This window comes from Microchirus variegatus (assembly GCF_963457635.1).
Source record: "Microchirus variegatus genome assembly, chromosome: 17".
Classification (NCBI taxonomy): domain Eukaryota; kingdom Metazoa; phylum Chordata; class Actinopteri; order Pleuronectiformes; family Soleidae; genus Microchirus; species Microchirus variegatus.
This window is the reverse complement of record NC_139818.1, coordinates 21,409,525-21,432,139: the sequence shown is the minus strand read 5'-3', so window position 1 is coordinate 21,432,139 and position 22,615 is coordinate 21,409,525. Positions and strand designations below refer to the sequence as shown.

The window sequence follows — 22,615 nt, the reverse complement described above, 5'->3', positions numbered from 1 at the left end:
AAGTGTGACTTTTTTGTCACATTTTGGACACATTTAAAAAAAAAAATGTTTGTCAAATTTTGGACGACACACTAAAGTGTGACTTTTTTGTCAAATTTTGGACACATTTAAAAAAAAATTTTTTGTCAAATTTTGGACAACACTAAAGTGTGACTTTTAGTCAAATCTTTGACAATTTTTTTTGGACATTTTTTTGTCAAACTTTGGATGACACTAAAGTGTGACTTTTTTGTCAAATTTTGGACACATTTAAAAAAAAAAAATGTTTGTCAAATTTTGGACGACACACTAAAGTGTGACTTTTTTGTCAAATTTTGGACACATTTAAAAAAAAAAATTTTTGTCAAATTTTGGACGACACTAAAGTGTGACTTTTAGTCAAATCTTTGACAATTTTTTTTGGACATTTTTTGTCAAATTTTGGATGACACTAAAGTGTGACTTTTTTGTCAAATTTTGGACACATTTAAAAAAAAAAATGTTTGTCAAATTTTGGACGACACTAAAGTGTGACTTTTTTGTCAAATTTTGGACACATTTAAAAAAAAAATGGTTTTGTCAAATTTTGGACGACACTAAAGTGTGACTTTTTAGTCAAATTTTGGACTTTTTTTTTTTTAAATTTTTTTGTCAAATTTCGTACGACACTAAAGTGGAGCAAATTTTGTCAAATTTTGGACAATTATAAAAACAACTTTTTTTTCAATTTTGGACAACACACTAAAGTGTAACTTTTTTGGACAAATTTTGGACAAATTTTTATTTTTTTACTTTTTTGTCAAATTTTGGACGACATACTAAAGTATGACTGGTTTGTCAAATTTTGAACAAAAATTCTTTGGGACTTTTTTGTCAAATTTTGGACAATTTCTTTTTGACTTTGACTAGGCTTTGTTCATGCAAAAATCTGGTGGTGATTAATTGCCTGGACGAAGTGGCCAGAGAGCTGGAAGTATGGGCTTCTTGGCTCAAGCTGCTACCCACGCAACTCAACCTCGAAATCAGTGGTAGAAGATGGATGGATGTTTAAATTCAAAAACTACTCAGCCCACGTGACAAGACAAGGTTGACAAATTCTGTATCTGTGGTTTGTCCTTTTTATTCTGCAAGCAATATTTTATTTTTTTTAAATGTTTGAAGTGCACTTTCTTATTTTTCTTGTCCCCGCTCCACTTTAGGAGGTCACACGTTCTCTGCCTGGATTTTGAGCAGCAAAACAGGAAAATGTTTTATGCTCAATTTTTTTGATGGACAGGTGAAGGTTGTGATTCGAGGAAGAAATTGTTAGATAGATGATTGGATTACGGAAAAACGCACGTGTTGACGGGGAGTTTGAGTGCAATGGCACTGAAATCCAAAAACTTGACTATTATTTTACGGAGGTTCAGCATGGATTTGTGAGAGAGGAAGAAAAAAAATTGACATTTTTGAGAAATTAACACCAAATACAGTGGTGCGGTTTAGTGTCAGTTTAGTTTTTGGTCATTAACACATATGGATTTAATCTTCTACTTCAACCGTTTGCCATAATGACGTATAAATAGATCAGGAACTCTGAAACTCCGTCTGAAATGGATTTCACGAGAGACACGTGTATGGAAGCATGTGACGGTGTGAAAAGACACCGCACACACCCACACACACACACACACACACACACACACCCACACACACACACACACACACACACACACACACACACACACACACACACACACACACACACACACACACACACACACACACACACACACACACACACACACACACACACACAGTGTCCTGGATGAGTGCTGCAGATCATTTTTCACACCCGGTGAGACTGAAATTGGCCCGTGTGTCAAGTCTGGACCAGAACCGTCAGGCCTCGCAGACGTGATCTAGACGAACAGCAGGGCTGCAGATGGCACTGAAATCAGTTTGGGCTTCTTCTTTTTTTTTTGCGCGAACATGCGTTTGTGTGTCTTTGTTCCATATGGTGCGAGTGAGTGCGAACAAGGACGGAAATAGAAGGAGAAATCACATCATCTGGACTTATTAAAGCTGAATAAATCTCTTATTGTTTTAAATAAGTGGTTTTGAGGATTCGGCAATGTCTTTATCCTTGTTGAAAATCTTTCAAAACACAGACTATATTAGTGCACTACTGATTTTTATTTGTCTGCTTCTGTTGTTGTTTCTGTTTAGTTTTCAGTGTTATTTGAATTCTGAAGTTTATCGCTTTTGTTCGACCCGTGACCTTGTAGACGTGTTTTGAAAAGCGCTAAACTCAGACAATAAAAGTTCATTATCATTATTTTTACATAACCAAATCTGTCTCAGTGCGATCGTTCACTCGTTTAGAACCCAAACAACTATCGTTATTACCGTTTTTTTTTTTTGTTGCTTCCATGTTACATAACCATAATGATTTAAAGTGCAAAGGTCCATGTCCTTCTGTACAAACCCCGGTGAGCGGCAGGAGGAGAATGGGAACGCTTAATTACAGCAGTGACACGGGGGCAAGTTTTCCAGCGAATGTGCGAATTTCACTCAAAAATAATGAGTAATGAACGACGGCAAATAGCTTCCGCTCAAACCTCAGACCGCCGTGGTTTTAGTTTAACTACAGATTACATCCGGTGGCTCAGTTACAAGCTAACCAGCGTTAGTCACGCAAGAACTGTCCAATCGGGAGTCGGCGTATATCCGACGTGCATGAATCATCGAAAACAAATGGCTGACTTCCCCGTTTAGGCTCTAACTGCATGTGTACAAACAGGACGGTGTTGTTGCACGCGTATACGCACACGACACACAAACGGGACGAACTTCCTGTCCGGTGTTTATGCACAGTGTGAGATTAACAGCGACTGTTGACGAGATTGCGGCTGCACAGGTGCCAAAGTCTAATCCGTGTCCGGAGAGCGTGACAGAGAAAGTGGAGCATCGCGGAGATTTGATGCAAGGCCACGAAGCTGCGGAGTTAAAATCAACACTGCAGAAAAGAAATGAGTGAACGCTCTTTAGGCTCAATCCAACTCCACACATTAATCCGACCACTTAATCTCTCCGTTTTGCACTTTCACACCTAGGGTGTCCTGATTCTTGTTTAATGCTAACTGTCCCTCCAAACTGACATTTTTCAGGCTTCAAATATCACGGCTAAGAGATACTTCAGAGATTAAATAAATCCACACTAACATTGGTTAGCATGTTGTGTAGCTATGCTAACCACAATAAAACTTGCTAGCAGTCTAGTGCCATAATATAAAACCTCCAACAACATTTTTTGAGATGTCTCCACTTTGCTATAGGCGTACGTTTACGAAGAGCTCCAGACGTCCACCATAGTGGCAGGAAAACCTCCAAATGTCCTCCATGATGGCAGGAAAAACTCCAGACGTCCACCATGATGGCAGGAAAACCTCCAGACTTCCACCATAGTGGCAGGAAAACCTCCATACGGCCCCCACGATGGCAAGAAAACCTCGAGATGTCCACCATAGTGGCAGGAAAAACTTCAGGCATCCTCCATGATGGCAGGAAAACCTCCAAACGTCCACCATGGTGGCAGGAAAAACTCTAAATGTCCACCATGGTGGCAGGAAAACCTCCAGATGTCCACCATGGTGGCAGGAAAAACTCCAGACGTCCACCATGGTGGCAGGAAAAACTTCAGGCATCCTCCATGATGGCAGGAAAAACTCCAAACGTCCACCATGGTGGCAGGAAAAACTCCAGACGTCCACTATGATGGTAGGAAAACCTCCAAATGTCCACCATGGTGGCAGGAAAAACTCCAGACGTCCACCATGATGCCAGGAAAAACTCCAAATGTCCACCATGGTGGCAGGAAAAACTCCAAATGTCCACCATGATGGCAGGAAAACCTCCAAATGTCCACCATGACGGCAGGAAAAACTTTGGCAAAAATGAGCAACAGGTTTTACGCCTTCAGAGTTCACTGCGCAATGGGCTTGTGATCAAAAGCTCGCTGGTTCGTGTCCCTGCCAGGTCCAGGGCTTGGACACCCCTGAGCAAGGTACCCAACCCCATTGCTCGTTGCTAATTGAGCACTCTAAATTAGGCGCAAAAATCAGGTAGTGTTGAATTCTGTACCTGACCGGTGATAATTACAAAAACAGAATCCATTGCTTGTGGCTTCCTTTCATTTTTCTTGGCACGGATCCAACTCTTCCTTCTCCCAGGGCCGAGTAAACTGCTTACCCGTTTGCTTGTCCCTGACTATTGTGTTATTGTGTTATACCCACGCACAACAGAGCTCCACCGCCTTCACTTTGTATGAAAACAACCAGTGAAGACATTCATTGCACAGTATATTTTGCCTGGCACAGTATATCGGTCTTCCTGCCCAAAATGGCCGTTGTTTTGGTTCCGAGCGTTTTGGAAGAGAGAGAATTGTGCGACGTCGGTTACTAGAGTTGTATAAGGCCTGGAGTCATAAATAGTGATATAAGAACATGTGATGACGTGACACGTTCTCGAAGGATTTGAATTACTCGCCCTGTAGCTCAGTTCTAAGAAGCAAAGACGAGTAAGAGTAAAAATTAGAAGTATATCCACATACAGCGTGTTTTTCCCCTCTCTCTCTCTCCACAGAAAGAATATATAACTGCTCTCAGGTGGAAAACAATAGCGTGTACAATGTTTTGTTATGTCACTATCACTAGTTAGATCTCAGCATGTCTGGGTCATGTCCACGTCTGCTCCGCTCAAACATAAATACATTACAGAGACTCATCATTCCTTTATCACTGGGTGGGGGAGGGGGGTTGTGTAACAGGTGAGTCTGGATGGGAGGAGAAGAACAATCCATCGTCTCCATCGTCTCCATCCCTGTGTTGTGTAACAGGCAAGAAAGAGAATGAAGGTCTGTGTTTTCCCTCGAGTGAGAAGGTTTCATTTCAAAGTGCAGGTCATTCAGGTGTTCACCACGTGTGTCTGTAGCATTCAAGTGCATTCACAGTTCATTCAGTTACATAAGACGACCTTTAAGGTTAATGAAGATATATTCTGTGTAATTAAAAACGTGAGAGGACATACTGACTCTGAACTACTACTACTACTGAAAATAAATAGATTTTCAAATATTAAAGGATCCATTTGAGTCACATCTTTATCCAGAACTACGGGAGAAAATCTATGATGTAACTACAGCATGTAGCGATTTCTACACTTTATTTATTTATTGTATTTTATTTAAAATAGGTTTATAAGATTATAGCCAGTGGCTAATTTTTCCATCTTCAGTCCAGTTGGCAGAACAGCGAAACATATGAACATTGGCAGCAGTAAAGACTGGGACATGCTCACGTAGCTTAGCCTAGCCTAGCCTAGCATAGCGTAGCATAAAAGTGCCAAGTTTTTAATGCCGAAGTGCTCTTCATATTGCACATTGTTCTCATTGTGCACGGTTTTACAGAACAATGGGTAGATTGAATAAAGCCCTGAGGTGCAAGTGTACGTGGATGTCGACGTTAGCATCATTACGCAACAGCGAGAGGCTACCTTTGTGAAATAATCTGCTTTTGTTCGTGTCTGGAAAATGAAAAATCAAAAGACTAATCGAATTCTGAATTCTATAATCTCAGAATCTGACTTTTCTCTCAGAATTCTGACTTGATCTCAGAATTCGGACTTTCCCCTCATAATTTGGATTTAAATCTCAGAATTAAATCTCATTGTGAATGAGATTAAAGTCCAAATTCTGACTTTAATCTCAGAATCTGACTTTTCTCTCAGAATTCGGACTATAATCTCAGAATTCTGACTTTAATCTCAGAATTTGGACTTTAATCTCAGAATTAACTCTCATTCTGAATGAGATTAAAGTCCAAATCCCGCCTTTAATCTCAGAATCCTGACTTTTGTCTTGGAACTCTGACTACAATCTCAGAATTCGGACTTTTCTCTATGAATTCTGATTTTTCTCTCAGATTTCTGACTTTAATCTCAGAATTAAATCTCATTCTGATGAGATTAAAGTCAGACTGTATTGTAGTGTTGTTGTATCGACTGATTCCTAAATGACATTTATTTCATGTACAGTTTGTTAAAAAACGCTCCATTACACAATGTTTTGCAGAGAATTTAAATCAGCTTGGTTTCTCTGGAGTTTCTCTGGAGTTTCTCTGGAGTGTGCAGCCTGCTGGTGTCCTTCAGATTAAACAATAGGCTCACAAATTTTCACCAGGAGGAGAAATAAAACAAAAACGAGTCACTCCTCAGTGAAGAGAAGCAGCTGCAGCGTGACGACGACGACCACGACGACGACGACGACGGTGATTTCCATAATGAATGCAAACAGAAGCCGAGCATGTGGTGTCACTGATCTGGAGGAGGCCAGTGTTACAGGACACTGCACACACACACACACACACACACACACACACACACACACACACACACACACACACACACACACACACACACACACACACACACACACACACACACACACACACACACACACACACACACACACACACACACACAGTGTCCATGACTTCTTACACAATCTCTGTCTCATCATCAACGCTCAGGGTGAAGCAGAATAATCTGTGTGTGTGTGTGTGTGTGTTCTTGTATTTGTTAACTCTTTAGGACCTTATCAGGACCAGGAGTCCTCATAGAGACCAAAACATGGTCCTAACGAGGCAGGGATTTGATTTGTAATGAGGTTAAGTTCAGCGTTACGGCTTTGTTTAACGCAGCGTCCTAAGAAGAACAGCTGCACAAACCTTTATGTGTGTGTGTGTGTGTGTTCTTGTACGTGTATCTTTGTGAGGACCAAAAAAAAAAACATTAACCACATTTTTTTAGTTTTAGATTTTAGTCTCGTCTTCACATTCTGTCACTAATCAAATGACTTTTTGGGATTATGTTAAGGCAGAGGTGTCAAACTGGGCCCCCCAATCAATAACATGTGGCCCCCACCACTTAATATATTGTTATAAAGACCTCCTCTTCCTTTAAACACAGTGAGGTTATACACACACGTGTATATATATATACATATATGTATAATATATACACATACATACATATATATATATATATATATACATACACATATATTTACATATATATATATATATACATACACATATATTTACATATATATATATGTATATGTATATATATATATATATACATACATATATACACATATATATATATATATATACATATATACATATTTATATATATATATATATATTTACATATATACATATATATGTATGTGTATGTATGTATATATTTATATATGTATGTGTATATATAATATACATATATATAAATATATACACATATTATGTGTATATATATGTGTGTACACACACACACACATATATATACACATACATATATATATATATATATACATACATACACATACATGTATATATATACATACATACATATATATACATATATATGTATATATATACATACATAGCTTGTTTGGTCTTTTATTTACAGTTTGTTTACATGATTTTAGGTTAATTTCTCTGTTTTTTTTACATTAAAAGACTAATTTTGCATCACAAATATATTATATTTATGTACAGAATACGTCATTCAATAACAAAACAAGAACTTTTACTTTGAAATTAGATGAAATGTCATCACAAATATCCTTATTGTGTTTTGCCATTTTAAGGTTATATTGCTCCTGAGTTAAGGGTTCGGCATGTAGTTGTGATGGTTAAAGTCAAGGTGAAAGTATTGGACTCGGGTCAGGGCTGTGCCACGTGTGCCTCCCATTTTCTTTCTGCTTTCAAAGTGAACGTCTCTTATTTAGAGATCAAAGCGGTAAATAAAAGTGTTTTAATATTTTGTGCATCTAAACATCAAGTGTGAGATTAAAAACTGACCCAAACATGACAAAACATGTCCTCGTCCATGTTTGGTTCCACCATATTTACTGTTCATGAACTACATTAAATCCTAATTTATTTTTATATTCTTTCAAAGTGGGTTACTTTTAATGTCATTCATGTCCACAAACAATAGAAGGACTGGGTCTACTTTAGATAATTCTGTGTTTTAGAAAAGGTTGGAACACCTATTACATATTATGTGATATTATGTTAATTCTGTGGGTCAAAGTGACCCATAACATGAGTTAACATGCTGCTGATAGTGAGGACCTGGTTACGTCACACGGAGAGAACTGTTTGTCTCTGGGAGAAGAAGAAGAAAAAAAAGAAATGTTGAACTAAACTGATGCAGAAATTAAAAAAAAAAAAAAAAGTGTGGTGAGAACAAAGCGTTTGCTTCAGGGTGATTTATGCAGAAATCTAAAAAATCATCTTTAACAAACTGCCACTGGGCTGTTTTTATGTTTAATCTTTAGAACTGTATGTGAGAGCATGTGAGTTTACGCTCAGCTTGTACTGAATTATATAAAACAAGTAGAGTTTCATATATTTTCTCCTCTATTGCAGTGTTGATGCTGTCATTTCTCTCTTTACTCTTTAATCTGCTCAGTTTCTTTGGACACATCTGTTCTTTTTTAACCATATTCGACCAAAACCCGGCTCAAGGAAGAAGAATTAGAAGGAAACAAGATATAGTTTTACTTTGTGTGTTTTTTTATTATTGTTTTTTTCAGTTTTTGTCTTTTCCTTTGACTTCTTTGCAAAAACAATTCGTCGACATTGACAAATAAATATACATTCAAAAAAAATACTTTGGATTGCAACAATACATTCAAGTGCACTAAGCCGTTATATATATAAAAAAATATCTATATAAACAAATGTAAACAGCATCATGTTCTCCCTCCACAGTTGCTCCGTGAGTCTCTTTTCTCTCTTTTTTTTTTAAAGGCAATGACGTCAACAAAACACATGTTTTTACGCATCGATGCGCGAGTCTCACAAAGGTTTGAAGCCACGTCACACTGACAGAAGAAGATAACATACTTAAAAGGCCTCGTGGGCACTAGAATGTATGTGTGTGTGTGTGGGTTTTTGTTTTGTTTTTCTTCCAGTGGTTTTTGTGGCGGACTCCAACGCAGTGTCCTTGGAGACGCCGGCGCTGCGCCAGAGCGCACAGCGGCGGCGGCGGCGCACGGCCGCGGCGCTCTCCTCCTCCTCCACCGGCGTCAGTTCGAGCGCGTGCGAACCCCGCAGTGGTCGCGTCAAGGCTCCGCGTTTTTCCTTTTTCAAAAGATCTGCACCTCCACAGTTTCCTTTTCTCCTCCCGCTTTAGCTGATCACGCACCTCTCCTTGTCCTTGCCCTGTCCGCCGCCTATCGCCTTCTCCTTAATGTACATGAGGTCGCTGTGCACGCTGGGTCTCCGCGCGCACGGCGTCACCACGCCGTACGCCTCCCCGATGTCCTTCATCTTCTTGTTCTTCAGGGACTTGCGGTGCAGCAGGTCGCAGTACTGCACGGACACCTTGCGGTGCAGGTCGGGGCTCATCTCGTGAGGTAGCTTGGCCAAAGTAAACAGAGTCTGGAACATCTTATCCACGTTCTCGTTGCGCTTGGCGGAGATCTCGAAGTAGGCGCACTTGTCGTCGCCGGCCACGAGCTGCTCGATCTCCTCCTGCTGCACCTCGCGGTGGAACTCGCGGTCTCCCTTGTTGCCGCAGATGACGAGCGGCACGTCGATGTTCTCCTTGATCTTGTTCTTGAGGCACGACTTGGTCTCGTAGATCTGCCGCTTGAGCCGCTGCACCTCCTGGAAGGAGTCGCGGTTGTCGAGGCTGAAGACGAGGATGAAGACGTCACCTGGAGAGCGCAAAAAAAAAGAAGGATGCAGAGGTGAGTTTATGTCATTTTAGAAGTCTAACAACATCATAAAAAAACAATCCTCAAACTCCTAAAACCTCAGCAACATGTGCGTAAAAGTCTGTGTACCTGTGAGGATGGAGAGTCTCCTCATGGCGGGGAAAGGATGGTTCCCTGATGTATCCAGTATGTCCAGCTGGTAAACGTCTCCCTTAATGCTGTACAGTTTCCTGTGAAAGTCCTCGATGGTCGGCGTGTACTGCTCCTCGAACCTGCCGTTCAGGAACCGGGACACGATGGCTGTCTTGCCAACTTTGGTGGAGCCCAAAATCACCATCCTGTAGCAGTTCTTGGCCGGGATGTCAAAATCACTCTCGGACGGCGACATTTTCTTAATCATGGTTAAAAACCTTGTGCGTAAAAAAAAAAGGATGAAGCTCCTTTTTTTTGGTGTGTGCGTTTCTCCTTCTGAGATGACTCCTGTGTCTGCGCTGTTCGCTGTTTTCTGTCTGACTTGCAGCGCTGGAGGCTGATATTTAAAGGCGCGCTGGACTCCGCCTCCTCACCCGCGTCACAGCGAGCACAGGCTCGGTCTCTCCGCTTGTGCGGCGGGCGCTGGGAAAAGCGGAGCAAAAATTGGTGTGCGTCAAACGGCCAGTTCTGCCTAAGACGAGGAAGGAGGAGAGCGCGGAGAATAGGCTTTAAAAAACAATTCAGAGGAAGAATTAGAGAGAAAAGGACTGATCATGTCTCTGCAGAACTTCTACTGAAACCACTGGTGTTTTGACAGTGAACTTTGGACATTTTAAACACTTGGACACTAGGAATAATGTATATAGTGTTGTGAAGCAGCTGCAAAACAACATGTTTTTACATCTACTGTCATTTATCCAAAAATAAATAAATACATAAAAATATAGATTATTTTTTTTAACTTTAATTTTTTAACAAAAACACTCTTTAAAGTGTTTGCATTAGAATTTAAAAGTGCAGGTGTTGAGGTCATAGAAATAAATAAAGTCAGTAAGAGCAGGAGCTGAGGACGGTGATGCTGGAGTCACCAGAGTGACCAACAGGGGGCACTAAAGGCACAGATGAATCCACTACAATGCATGAGGAACCTGTGAGAAAACTACTAGGGAAAAACACTGTGTGTGTTTGTGTGTGTGTATGTGCATCAGTTTGTTTTTCTCTTTTAATATATGTGATGAGCACATGAATACAGGTGTGTGTGTGTGTGTGTGATAGCTGACTATGTTACCGTGGAGACAGGAGAGAAGTTATTGATTCATGAATATCAGTATTTTTGCCGCTTTACTGTAGTTCATTCACGTGAATTAAATGACACACACACACACACACACACACACACACACACACACACACACACACACACACACACACACACACACACACACACACACACACACACACACACACACACACACACACACACACACACACACACACACACACACACACATACGTTTGCACAGCATTCACAGTGAGGACACTCATTATGACATAATAATACAACTTATCACCTTACATTTACCTTAACTCTAAAACCAAGTGTTAACCCTCAAAAAAGACATTTTAAGGGGTGACAGAATGTGAGGACCTGCCCAAAATGTCCCCACTTTCCCGAATGGTCCTCACAAAGACGCCCATACAAGAATACACACACACAGTCTGGTTTCCATGACTTCAGAGGACATTTCATTGACTTATTCTAAACCTTAACCCCAACCACACAACATCTAAAACCTATAAAATGTAGTCATTTTGTCCCCATAAGGAGGACAAGTCCCCATCATGTTGGTGTGTAAACAGTTTTAGGTCCTCACAACATGAGTAATACCTGAAAAAAAAAACACACACACGTTTTGCGTAGCATTCGTAGTCATCACCTGTCCCCTTTAATTCATACTTTTTTTTTTGTCCTCACAAAGACTCCCATACAAAAACTCACACACACATACACACACAGCTTGCATAGACAGTCTTCTGAGGACACTGCATTGACTCCTGTTCATTTTGACGACATAAACAAGGCGGCATTATTCTGATAATTAAAAAACCATGAGAACGAGACTTCGTAAGTTCTGTAAACCAAACCCATGACAGGAGACTTTGACCAATCACAGGGCAGCTCAGAGAAAAGTGGGCGGGTCCTAGATTTTCCAGTATTGGTAACAACAGCCCTTCAACCTGCAAATCAACCTAAACAAAGCGGAGCTAAATCATGGTGTTTGTCTTTGAAGTGTGACACACGCAGATTATTGATTATTGATTATTTTTAATCCAGCCGACAATAATCCACATTGTTCATGTCATCATCCGTGCGTTTGAATGTGACGACTGTTTCATACGGTAAAGAGCGTGAATGAATCAGCTGATGTTGGTCAACCAGTGCTAAACTGACTTCAGTCGCTCTGAAGCAGGACGTGAGGACGTGTGTTGGAATGTGACACTGGGACGTTCATTTAGCTGAATGATGTGTTTTTCAGTTGTTTTCTGTCTCCTTTTGATTGTCAAGTGTCTCTTCATTATTGTTTTGTGTCTCTTTGTGGTTCTCAAGTGTCTCTTTGGGGTTGTTGTGTCCCTCTTTGTGGTTGATTGTGTCTCGTTGGGGTTAAGTGTCTCCTTGTGGTTGTTGTGTGTCTCTTTGTTGTTTTTCTGTGTATCTTCATGGTTGTTTTGTGTCTCTGTGGTTTTTCTGGTTGTTTTGTGTATATTTGTGTTTTTTTTGTGTCTCTTTGTGGTTGTTTTGTGTCTCTTTGTGGTTGTTTTGTGTCTCTTTGTGGTTTTTCTGTGTCTCTTTGGGGTTGTTTTGTGATTGTTTTGTGTCTCTTTTTATCTATTTGTGGTTGTTTTGTGGTTGTTTTGTGTCTCATTGTGGTTGTTTTGTGTCTCCTTGGGGTTGTTGTGTGTCTCTTTGTGGTTTTTCTGTGTCTCTTTGGGGTTGTTTTGTGATTGTTTTGTGTCTCTTTTTATCTATTTGTGGTTGTTTTGTGTCTCTTTGTGGTTAAGTGTCTCCTTGGGGTTGTTGTGTCTCTTTGTTGTTTTTCTGTGTATCTTCATGGTTGTTTTGTGTCTCTGTGGTCTTTTTGTGTCTCTTTGTGGTTGTTTTGTGTCTCCTTGTGGTTGTTTTGTGTCTCTTAATTGTTGTTTTGTGTCTCTTTGTGGTTTTTCTGTGTCTCTTTGTGGTTGTTTTGTGTCTCTTTGTGACTTTTCTGTGTCTCCTTGTGGTTGTTTTGTGTCTCTTAATTGTTGTTTTGTGTCTCTTTGTGGTTTTTCTGTGTCTCTGTGGTTGTTTTGTGTCTCTTCATGGTTGTAAAGTGTCTCCTTGCGGTTGTAAAGTGTCTCTTTGTGGTTATTCTGTGCATTTTTGTGGTTATTTTGTGTCTTTGCCAATGTCTCGCACCTCTCTGTGTGTTGATTTTGGGTCATCCGATTGAAGCATAAACACTTTGGCATAAACACGCCGGTCAGGAGTGCTGTGACCATGAGACCTCTTCACTGATCCATCCGTGTTATTGGGAGTCAGTGAGTTTCTTTTTCTGATCACGACTTTAAAAACGTGAACCGAAAAACCCCCAGTTGAAGTGCGACCGTCCTCAGTGACCTTGAAGGATGGATCAGTACGCGTATTGTCCAAGTTAGTGCTGGGTCGAGCCTGTTGCGTCACAGGGTCAATGTACTGCACTGCTCAGCCAATGCATGGCTTATATGTACTGTACACACACACACACACACACATGCGCAAAAACACACACACACACAGTGTTTCCTGAGGCATCTTCCTCTGGCAAAAACAAGAGAGTCTGCATCCCATGACTCAGTCACCTGTTTGAATTTTTTTTTTTTTTTTTAAACGTAGGTCATTGAAGTCTTTCATGAAGGGAAAAGCTCACATGAGTAATATGCCCTCAAAAAATGTTCTTTCACCAGTTGGTTGTCCAGGGACACATAATCACACACAATGACTGAGGCTGCTTGTTATAGATCTCTACGAAGTAGAGGTAGCGATGAAGAGGGGTCAGGAAAAATAAAATCACAGTCGTCCAGGCGACCGAAAACACTTCTACGTGACCTTCAATCAGTGCTTCGTTTCATCACGATAAATCACACAGCGAGCTCCGCCCCCTGAGTTCTCCTTTTTTTCCACGATCTGGATTTCCGCTTATTTTGGCTTCAGTCCGTTTATTCTTTACAAATCGCCACGCAAATCGTCACTCGGTCTTTTCGGGGTCTCGTCCGTCTTCACTCGTCTTACGCCCTTTTCTATTGCTTCATATTTTTGAAACGACAAAATTAAGTCGAGTTCTTCTTTCTTTGTCTTCTTTTAAGGTGGGTTGCAGCCTCACTAGCTTAAACGGCTACAACATGTGTTCGACCAATCAGCGTTCTTTAACACACACAGCCCCGCCCCTCAAGAGTTCCTGGTAATCCTTCAGGAAAAGTCCTTACTTGCGCGTACGAGGTCCTTCTTTCTGTAAAAAGTTTGGGGTCGACGTAAAGTTTTTCCTCGGTTAATTTTGGTAGAAAAGCACAAAAATCCCAGGGTACATAAGAAAAACTTCTTGCGGTGGAAAAGACGAATGAAAATTAAGCCACCGGGGGGCGACTCCACCGATCACACATCACAAACTAACTCCGTGTGAATGGAGGTCTATGGGAAAATGAGCGTCAACGTCTTATTCGATTTACGTCCAGAGGACATTGTCCAAAGAAGGTGGTACACATGCGTGTGATTGACAGCCGGTATTGTCCAATAGGAGCCTGGCTGACGTCTCTGATTTATTCTCAGTGCAATAAAAAGGACATGGAGGCAGTAAAATCACGGATGCGACGGGAAGATTTTGTCCACTTTTTTTCACCGAGTTTATGGGTTAGCGTTAGAGTTGTATGAGAGCTAAAAAGTCACAGTTTTTGCACACTTACAGACCTGAGCTTTAATCTGCATTCAAGAAGAAACAGATTCAAAACAAAAGACAAAAAGGAAGACGTAAGCTGCAGTCGTGCAGCCGTCTCAGTCTTTCAGTCCGTCCCTCTGTCCCTCTCAGTCCGTCCACATGACAGGACGGGAATCCTCAGCCAAACCAGGAGCAGGAAGCTGGCGTCAGTTACTCGAGCTTACGGCGCCGACTCCGCTCTTCGTAGATGTGTTCAGTGAACGGTCTGCAAATACAAACGGAACAAATTTATCGGGGGGGGGGGGGGACAATAAATGAGACGACTGCACTGTCCGTACCACTCTGTGCCTGGAGCGTGTGTGTGTGTGTGTGTGTGTGATGGAGCGTGACTATATGATAGGACATAGTGCCGTATGTTCATCCACTCGGTTGCACGTGAATGCACATACGACTCGAAAACCAGCAACTTGCAGAACGACCACCTGTGCATTCGAGGAAATCTGGGAATCATCAGCCCTGAGAGTGTCTGATATATCGCCAGCACAAATATCGCTATTAACACTTAAGCCACTTTTTTTGGTGCTTATTTTAACTATAAAAGATTCAGAAAATGTCGGGTGAGTCAATGATTTTGCCCATTTTTCCAGAATAACAGTATATAACAATATAAAACATATTCAAAATAAAACTGTTGGAGTTTGTGTCTCAATGCCCAAAAACAGGCCAAAAAATGGAAACTAGTTATTTCCGCTTTGCCCCCCTCTCTGGTGACAAAGATGCTGATTTGCGAAATTACCGTAATAACCACGCGCTGTCTATGCCGCGCAACTTCTCAGCTAGCACAAACCATTGCGTAATCACGGTAACGCAAAGTGCGCTTGAGCGAGAGTTAAAGGTGCCAAATGTAAGAATGTGGCCAAAAACGGTTACTACGTTCAAATTCAAAAATACCGAGGTCTTTTAGGTTTCGTTTTCTGACGTAACTGGCAACCCCTGGTTGCTCGGCAGCTGAGGCTCTACTGACTTCAATGATTGGTAGACGGCGGTAGGTGGCGCCACATGCCAAAACATGATTTCAAAACATAAACATGATTTGCAGTCTGCAAAATATTTTTTTAATGCAAATATTTTGTCTGTACTGTTGTTGTTGGTGAGTTCAGTTTTTATGGCCAGTTGCTTTAGATTTATTACATAATGCACCTTTAAGTTGCAAATTAAAGCACTCTAAAGTCACTACTTCATGTCTCCACACGGTGGTGCCGTTCAAACGAATAAGGGAAACTTGGACGGAAGTTTACATCGGGATAATGACGCCGAAAGCTACGTCGTTAAGAGATGCTCCATTCACGTTCAAAACATGTTTAACTTTTCGCACTAACATTTAGTTTTCTTCAGTTAGACGGATATCGCGATGTACTGCGATACGATTCTCTCGCGATACATTGATGATCACGTCGTATCGTGATATTATCGATATCGTGGACCACGTACTGCGAGTTTTCCCTGTGATTCCCACCGCCGAACTCTCACACACTGATACTTACTTTTACTCCGTGTCCGTGTGATGACATTGATAAATCTGCACAATGTGAACAGATTCCGTTCAAAAGTGCAGTGTGCAAACACTGACCGGTGATGTTCCAGCCGAATAACCTTCACCTCATTCTTCTGTTTTTCAAGTGTGAACACGAGAACATGATTTATGTGCCGTAGCCTTCAGTGAACATCGCAACTCAAAAAAGGCGTTTACACTGTCCAGCTATTGCAAGAACATCATGTTCCAAAACGGTGATCCAGCTCCTGATATACATTTTTCTTCTCTTAAATTTCTGCCAAATGAACTATAATGTTCTCTAAATTTTACACACTGGGCCTTTAAGCAGGGGAATAATGAGACAGAGTCAGGTTTAATGCCAGGTTTGTTACAAAAGAGACAAAGAAGAACTGGAGGAAGTGTCTCTGTTGGTGTCTGACAGGCAGGAAATAAAATGTGAAGGTCACAAATTCAGAGAAATCAGTGAAAAGAAAAATACTGGATAAAAACACGTTATAAAACAAATCTGCTCTGATTTATATAAATGTAAAACGTGAGTAAAACCCCATCTTGTGGTCAAGTGGAAGGTCACAACCGGACAATCCAAAATGCTAAATCCACACAAAAAACGATTTGCCTTGATTTGATTTCCTTTCATGTTTCAGGTACTCAGCGTTGGGTCACCGTAGCAACCAGTTTTAGCTTTAATGGCATCAGATAGGACGCGTTTGCCCTCTGAAACCAGGGGTAACGTGTTTGTGTGCAGCAGATTTTATGCCAAAATAACAAACCAAAACTTCTCTTTTCTAAACCTAATCTGAAAGAAAATACATGACAAAAAAAAGGCTCCTATAACTGGAGCAAAGTAAGAGAAAACGGCTTCTCTCTCCTACACTCTTAGAAATAAGGGTTCCAAAAGGGTCCTTCTACAAGGGCTGAGGTTCTACCTGGAACCATTTGCTTCTGAAAAACCCTTTCTCCCGAAAAAAAAGGGTTTTTCAAGGGTTCTTGGTAACACTAATGGTTCCAGTAAGTAACCATTTTGATCCAGAGAACCCTTTAAAACCCCTTTCCTGAATAAAGGGTTTCAAAAGAGTTCTTGGTGGAACCCTCCAAAAGGGTTCCAGGTGGAACGTTCATAAAAAAGTTCTACCTGGAGCCAAAAAGGGTTCTCCGATGAACCTTATATGGTTCTACTTAGCACTTTTATTTCTAAGAGTGTACCTCTGCTACCTTTTTAAATTGACATTTTGACCAAACACCACCACAATTTGGATTATTTATCTTAAATAAACTCAAACAAAAGCAAAGAATCTACTTTAGGGTGTAAAAAAATAGCTTAAACAGGCGTTCTCTAATATTCACTCACAACGACGAAAAACTACCTTCAATTCGACGTTTTTTGCAATGACACAAACACCGGATTTGTTTGGAGAGGTGAGGATCACATTGATCTACACAATCTATGTAATTCAATTGAATAATTAAAAATACACTTTAAAATGACTAAGAACACAAGACACAAACAATAAAGCAAATACAAGACGCACAACGACTGGCACACGAGTCAAACAGTGACCTAATCCGTGCTGACGCTGTAAACATTCATTAATAAAACATCATTCATCTCTGTCTCAGTTTGTTCTGTGTGCATTTCCCGGGATTTGTCAGTAGACGCGAAGGCTATAAAAGTCATTATTTGGTGTCATCTTTCAACGCCGCCGCCTCGCGCTTTGTGTCGGACGTGTGTGAACTAAAAAAAGCTCACACTCACACTCACACACACACACGCTGCCTTTTTACCCACCACAGTCACTCTCATCGCTTACTTTACCCAAATGAGATCATTCAGCATCTTTTTCGTTTTTCAGGGGCTTTAAAAAAAAGAAGGGGGGGGTGGTTTAATCGTTTTTTTTTTTTCCCGCAGTCGCTCGCAGTGTGCGGTAAAATGTGACACCTGACTTTCTCTCGGTTCACGGGTTCCGGCTAAATTGCAATAGCGCGGACGGACGAGCGCTGCTGGGAATCACCTGCAGTGACGAGCACCTGCGCCAACGGCCGGTTAATACGTGACACACTCGGGGAGAGCGTGTGTGTGTGTGTGTGTGTGTGTGCGACAAACTCGTCACACGGCTCTTTTCTGCGTCTAAATGAGACTCGGTTTCGTCAACGAGACGGCGTCTGAATCCCGTCCTCACATTTACTGACTCACGGGCGATGATTCATGAAGCGGAGGAAGACGCAGGTGAAACGATATGAATAAAATGAGCATGTTACGGCCTCAGGTCCCAGATTAGGAGTTTGTCAGGTGTGTGTGTGTGTGTGTGTGTTATGAATGTAGGTCAGTGTAAAAATTGTGTCCAATGTTGGCATCATTAACTTCTACAGCTCCTTTGATCTGTAGTGCGTAACCTTTGGAGGTTTTTTAATGATGTTATTTAGGGCTGAATGAGTTTTGAAAGAAAAAAAATGATTGGGAAATGAGTCGCGACATCGGAGGAAATGGTCACTTTCACACCATTATTCTGCTGTAATTTGCGATTCCGCTAACATTTCTTTGGATTAACTGTTCAGCCCTAATGTCATTATTCTGCCTCTGTTGGTTCTGATGAAACATTATAGATATGCCGTGTCCTTCATGCGAAAAACCAGCTCTGTCAAGCAATACTATCAGACCGGGACACAAATTTAAACTAAAAATATCCATTTAATTGTTCAAAAATACTGTATTATTTGTTTGAAAACACACTTTTGATTCGCTCCAACTCTCTTGTTCTTTGCGCCGTGGTTTTTTGTTTGCGTTTCTGACCTTTGGCGGGCATCTTAGGATGCTCGCTGCTGATTGGCTACTGAGAATTGGAGTGACAGCTCAGTGGACTGAATCGTTTTGTCGTAGTTCCAGACAGACAACGACAATCTTATATGTTACGTTATGTTCTTATTCCGTCTTGATTGTTGTTTGTTTGCCTGCCCAGCGACTGCAGGCGCAAATTAGCTATTAGCTAATTCAATGGTTTATATTTACACAACGCTTTTTTAAGTCTTGCTGACCACTCAAAGCATTCTAAGTCTGTGACAAGTGTAATAATTGTGTGTTTAATAAACAATAAAGTAAACTAAAGTAGATGAGAAAGTAGGAAACTGAAATCTGCCGACTCGTGTTTTAGCTTAGCTCGGGGAATGTAATATTTGTTCAAGCATTTTTTGGAAAAAAGTGACAGTTCGACAACATGTTTATGACAACGGTTTGAAACGTAACAGAATTTGTGATAAAGTTACACAACACAGTTGAAAAATCAAACATCCGTTTGACCATGTATGTGTGTGTGTGTTTCATTTATTCATTCATAAATGTAGGTCAGTCGTCTTGCGAAAGAAACCATTTTGTCATTATTTGTGCTACCGTGTTCTGATTTTACACACACACACACACACATACAGTAGATACAGACACAGGCGGCAGGGGCTCAGCGGTCGAGCGAGTTGTCTTTCAAATGGAAGGTTGCGGGTTAGATTCCCAGCTCCGCTAGTCTGCTGTACGGCCGAGTGTGATGGAAAATGTGCGACTGAAAACCGTCATGAAAACTAGAAAAGCACTAAATACATAAATACAGACCATTTACCACACACACACACACACACACACACACACACACACACACACACACACACACACACACACACACACACACACACACACACACACACACAGGCCTGATGAGTAATTGCACACACCAGCTGCTTTTATGATGAGCTCCGTCTGAGTGGCTTATGCAGCAGCAGCAGTGTGTTGGTGAGTGTGTAAACTTCTATATGTGCCTGTGTGTGTGTGTGTGTACAGATGACCATAAATAGGTCAACCTTCTTCTTTTTCTTTTTTTTTTGCTGATTTAGAAATGATTCCATAAGTCGGAGGAAGAGGGAAAAATAACAACCCTAACCAAGGAGGCTTTGAAAACACTAATTAAAAGAGAAAAAAAATAAACCTAATGGACGTCGCTCTGAATAGATTGAGATGACATTTGAGAAGAGGACGAGGAGTGCCGAGAGACGGGGTAACGTCACCGTCCTAACGAGGTGGCCTTGTTCGCTTGAGTGACATAAGCCCCCGTTTACCTGTGCAGACGACGATGACCTTCATCGTATCAAGTGTGTCAGCGTCGGAACAAAACTTTCAAAACGCAGGAGTTTTCATTTTACCATTACGCAGATGTAGCGCGGGGTCTGGATTTTTACTTAGAAATCGAGATGTTTTTTTTTATCTAGAAATCAACGTGGAACCTGTTCAGACTTGGTTTAAAACACATATCCGTCCATACCCGTCAATAAAACCCAACCTGGAACTAAAATTTCAGTTAACCACAACTAGGGTCACCCTAACTCTAACCCTATTAAATTCACAAAATGTAGAGAAATTAAAAAATAAAATACCTCCATGTGGCAAAGCTTCAAGAGATTTAAAAAAAGACAGAATGTAACAAAAAAGTTTTTTTTTTTTTTTATCCCTTTGTTGATGCAAGCAACATCTGATTTTCAAAATAAAGGTAATTTTGGCTCAATAAGAGTGGTTTATTTCTATAATGCACATTTTAAAATTTGTTTTATGAAGAAAAACAAATACATTTTTGTTACCACCTGCTGACCACCCATGTTGAACTAATTTTCACCCATGAATTCATCCATTCATCCATCAGCACCAATATATTGGTTTATTTTACCTCCCACCACATCAGTCTTAGTGCTGTCTGCATGTGAGTGGATAACTGTGGACAAAATTCTGCATTGGGGGGGCCTTGAAAAGTCAAACATAACTCATAGTCCCACAGGGCAGAACACTGGGCCCCCTGCTGTTTTGTGTGCACGTATGAAAATCTAAATTTTCTTCACAGAAACTGCAAATTTAATGAAAAAAAATAAAATAAACAGGACAAAGAAGCGAAGTAAGAAAGACTCACCCCTCGAATGTCAGCGCCACCTTATAAGCCACAGCGACTACGACGGTCAGAACAAGTCCGATCGGACTGGCGCCACTGGACACAGAGAGAGAGAGAGAGAGAACAAAAACACAAAGGTAAATTGGTTTGGTTACGTTGTGTTTTGTTCAGAGCAAATTATGTCCTCATGGATGGAGCCACTTCACTGTGGAGAATCCACTTCAAGGCATCTATATAAAGGCCTGATTCTAATATTATAGCTATTATGTCCACACGATAATGACCTGAAAATGGGAAAATCCTCAAAACACGTGTGGATCAAGTGCGTTATGATGAGGTACAAATTACGAAAAAAAACAGTGTATTTGCGTGCATGAATTATATATATATTTATTTTTTAACAAACAGAATCAAAGTTTTAGCGACTTCCCAAAAACATTTTGTCCTTTTAACAAGAACAAGATTTAACAAAGTTCAAAAAGGGAAAGCACACAACGCACGACACACTGACCTACATATGTACCTGAAGAGAGTGTGACACAGTGACACAGTTTGAGTTTGTGAGTAGTGCAGCTTCTATTGGTAATCACCATGGACATAAACACACACACGCACATACGCCCAACACCTGTTCACACAACGAGTTGAAGGTTGCAATTGTGATAACATGAATTATGCACACACACACACACACACACACACACACGCAGTAGGGCATCTCAAAACTCTTGTTGATGAGGCTTATGAAACTGTCCACCGTGACCTAGTTAAGCAGACCGGATACAGGGAAGAAGAAAATGACATGAAGTCAAAGTCCTTTAGTGAACATTAATAAATGAGTCAGGATTCTGATACAATCGCTATGCTAACAATAACAAAACTTGCTTTCAGTCTCTTGTACATGCCATAAACTGGTCCACAGCATGATATGCAGACGACATTGGTCTGAATGCGGTCGGACTTAAAGTAATCTGCCATACTGGTGAGGTAGTGTGTCCTTTTTTTAAAAAAATGAACAATCGCATCGCTTTCAGCGCTCATTCTCGCCTCCTCGCTTGGCGCAAAGCTCTATTTCTCTGCTTTCTAGATATCACAAACAGTCTCAGTGTTACTTTTCTCACATACTTTTCCTGCCATTTTAACGTCTAAGTCGTCGGAGGGCTGAGGCCACGCCTTTTGACGTATAGAAAATCCTTTGAAACCTTTCAATCATTAACTTGTCAGGACCATATGGAGCGAGTTTGGCGCGGCTAGCTTAAACGGGCTAGGACGAGTTTGTTCAAATGCGTAGACTAGCCATAGTTGTTTTTCCAAAAATGGCTGACTTCTGTCAGTGCGGAGCTAATGGAAGTACATTAGAAATTTGTTTGGAATCATGAGTGTAACAAGTTTGGTTAAAATTGGAACGACTAATGTACGACTCAGACACGATTAAAAAAATCAGAAATTTAGCATTTAGCATTTGCGTCAAAAATTCCTC

General features: G+C 40.8%; 2 protein-coding genes across 2 annotated transcripts in view; both read right to left on the bottom strand.

The window, feature by feature from the left end:
• Positions 1-9,218: 9,218 nt before the first annotated feature.
• Positions 9,219-10,148, bottom strand: rasd1 (RAS, dexamethasone-induced 1; the record flags this gene model as incomplete). Its single annotated transcript, XM_083903999.1, has 2 exons — positions 9,219-9,748; positions 9,878-10,148. 2 exons carry the CDS (start codon positions 10,146-10,148, stop codon positions 9,219-9,221), a joined length of 801 nt encoding a protein of 266 aa, XP_083760125.1.
• Positions 10,149-14,789: 4,641 nt separating this feature from the next.
• Positions 14,790-22,615, bottom strand: part of pemt (phosphatidylethanolamine N-methyltransferase) — a 52,225-nt gene continuing 44,399 nt past the window's right edge. The window contains exons 6-7 of the mRNA XM_083903436.1: positions 21,157-21,231; positions 14,790-14,932 (exon numbers count right to left, since the gene is read on the bottom strand). Coding sequence (XP_083759562.1) covers positions 14,878-14,932; positions 21,157-21,231 — 130 coding nt within the window. The 3' untranslated portion in view covers positions 14,790-14,877. The remainder of the gene's footprint in view (positions 14,933-21,156; positions 21,232-22,615) is intronic.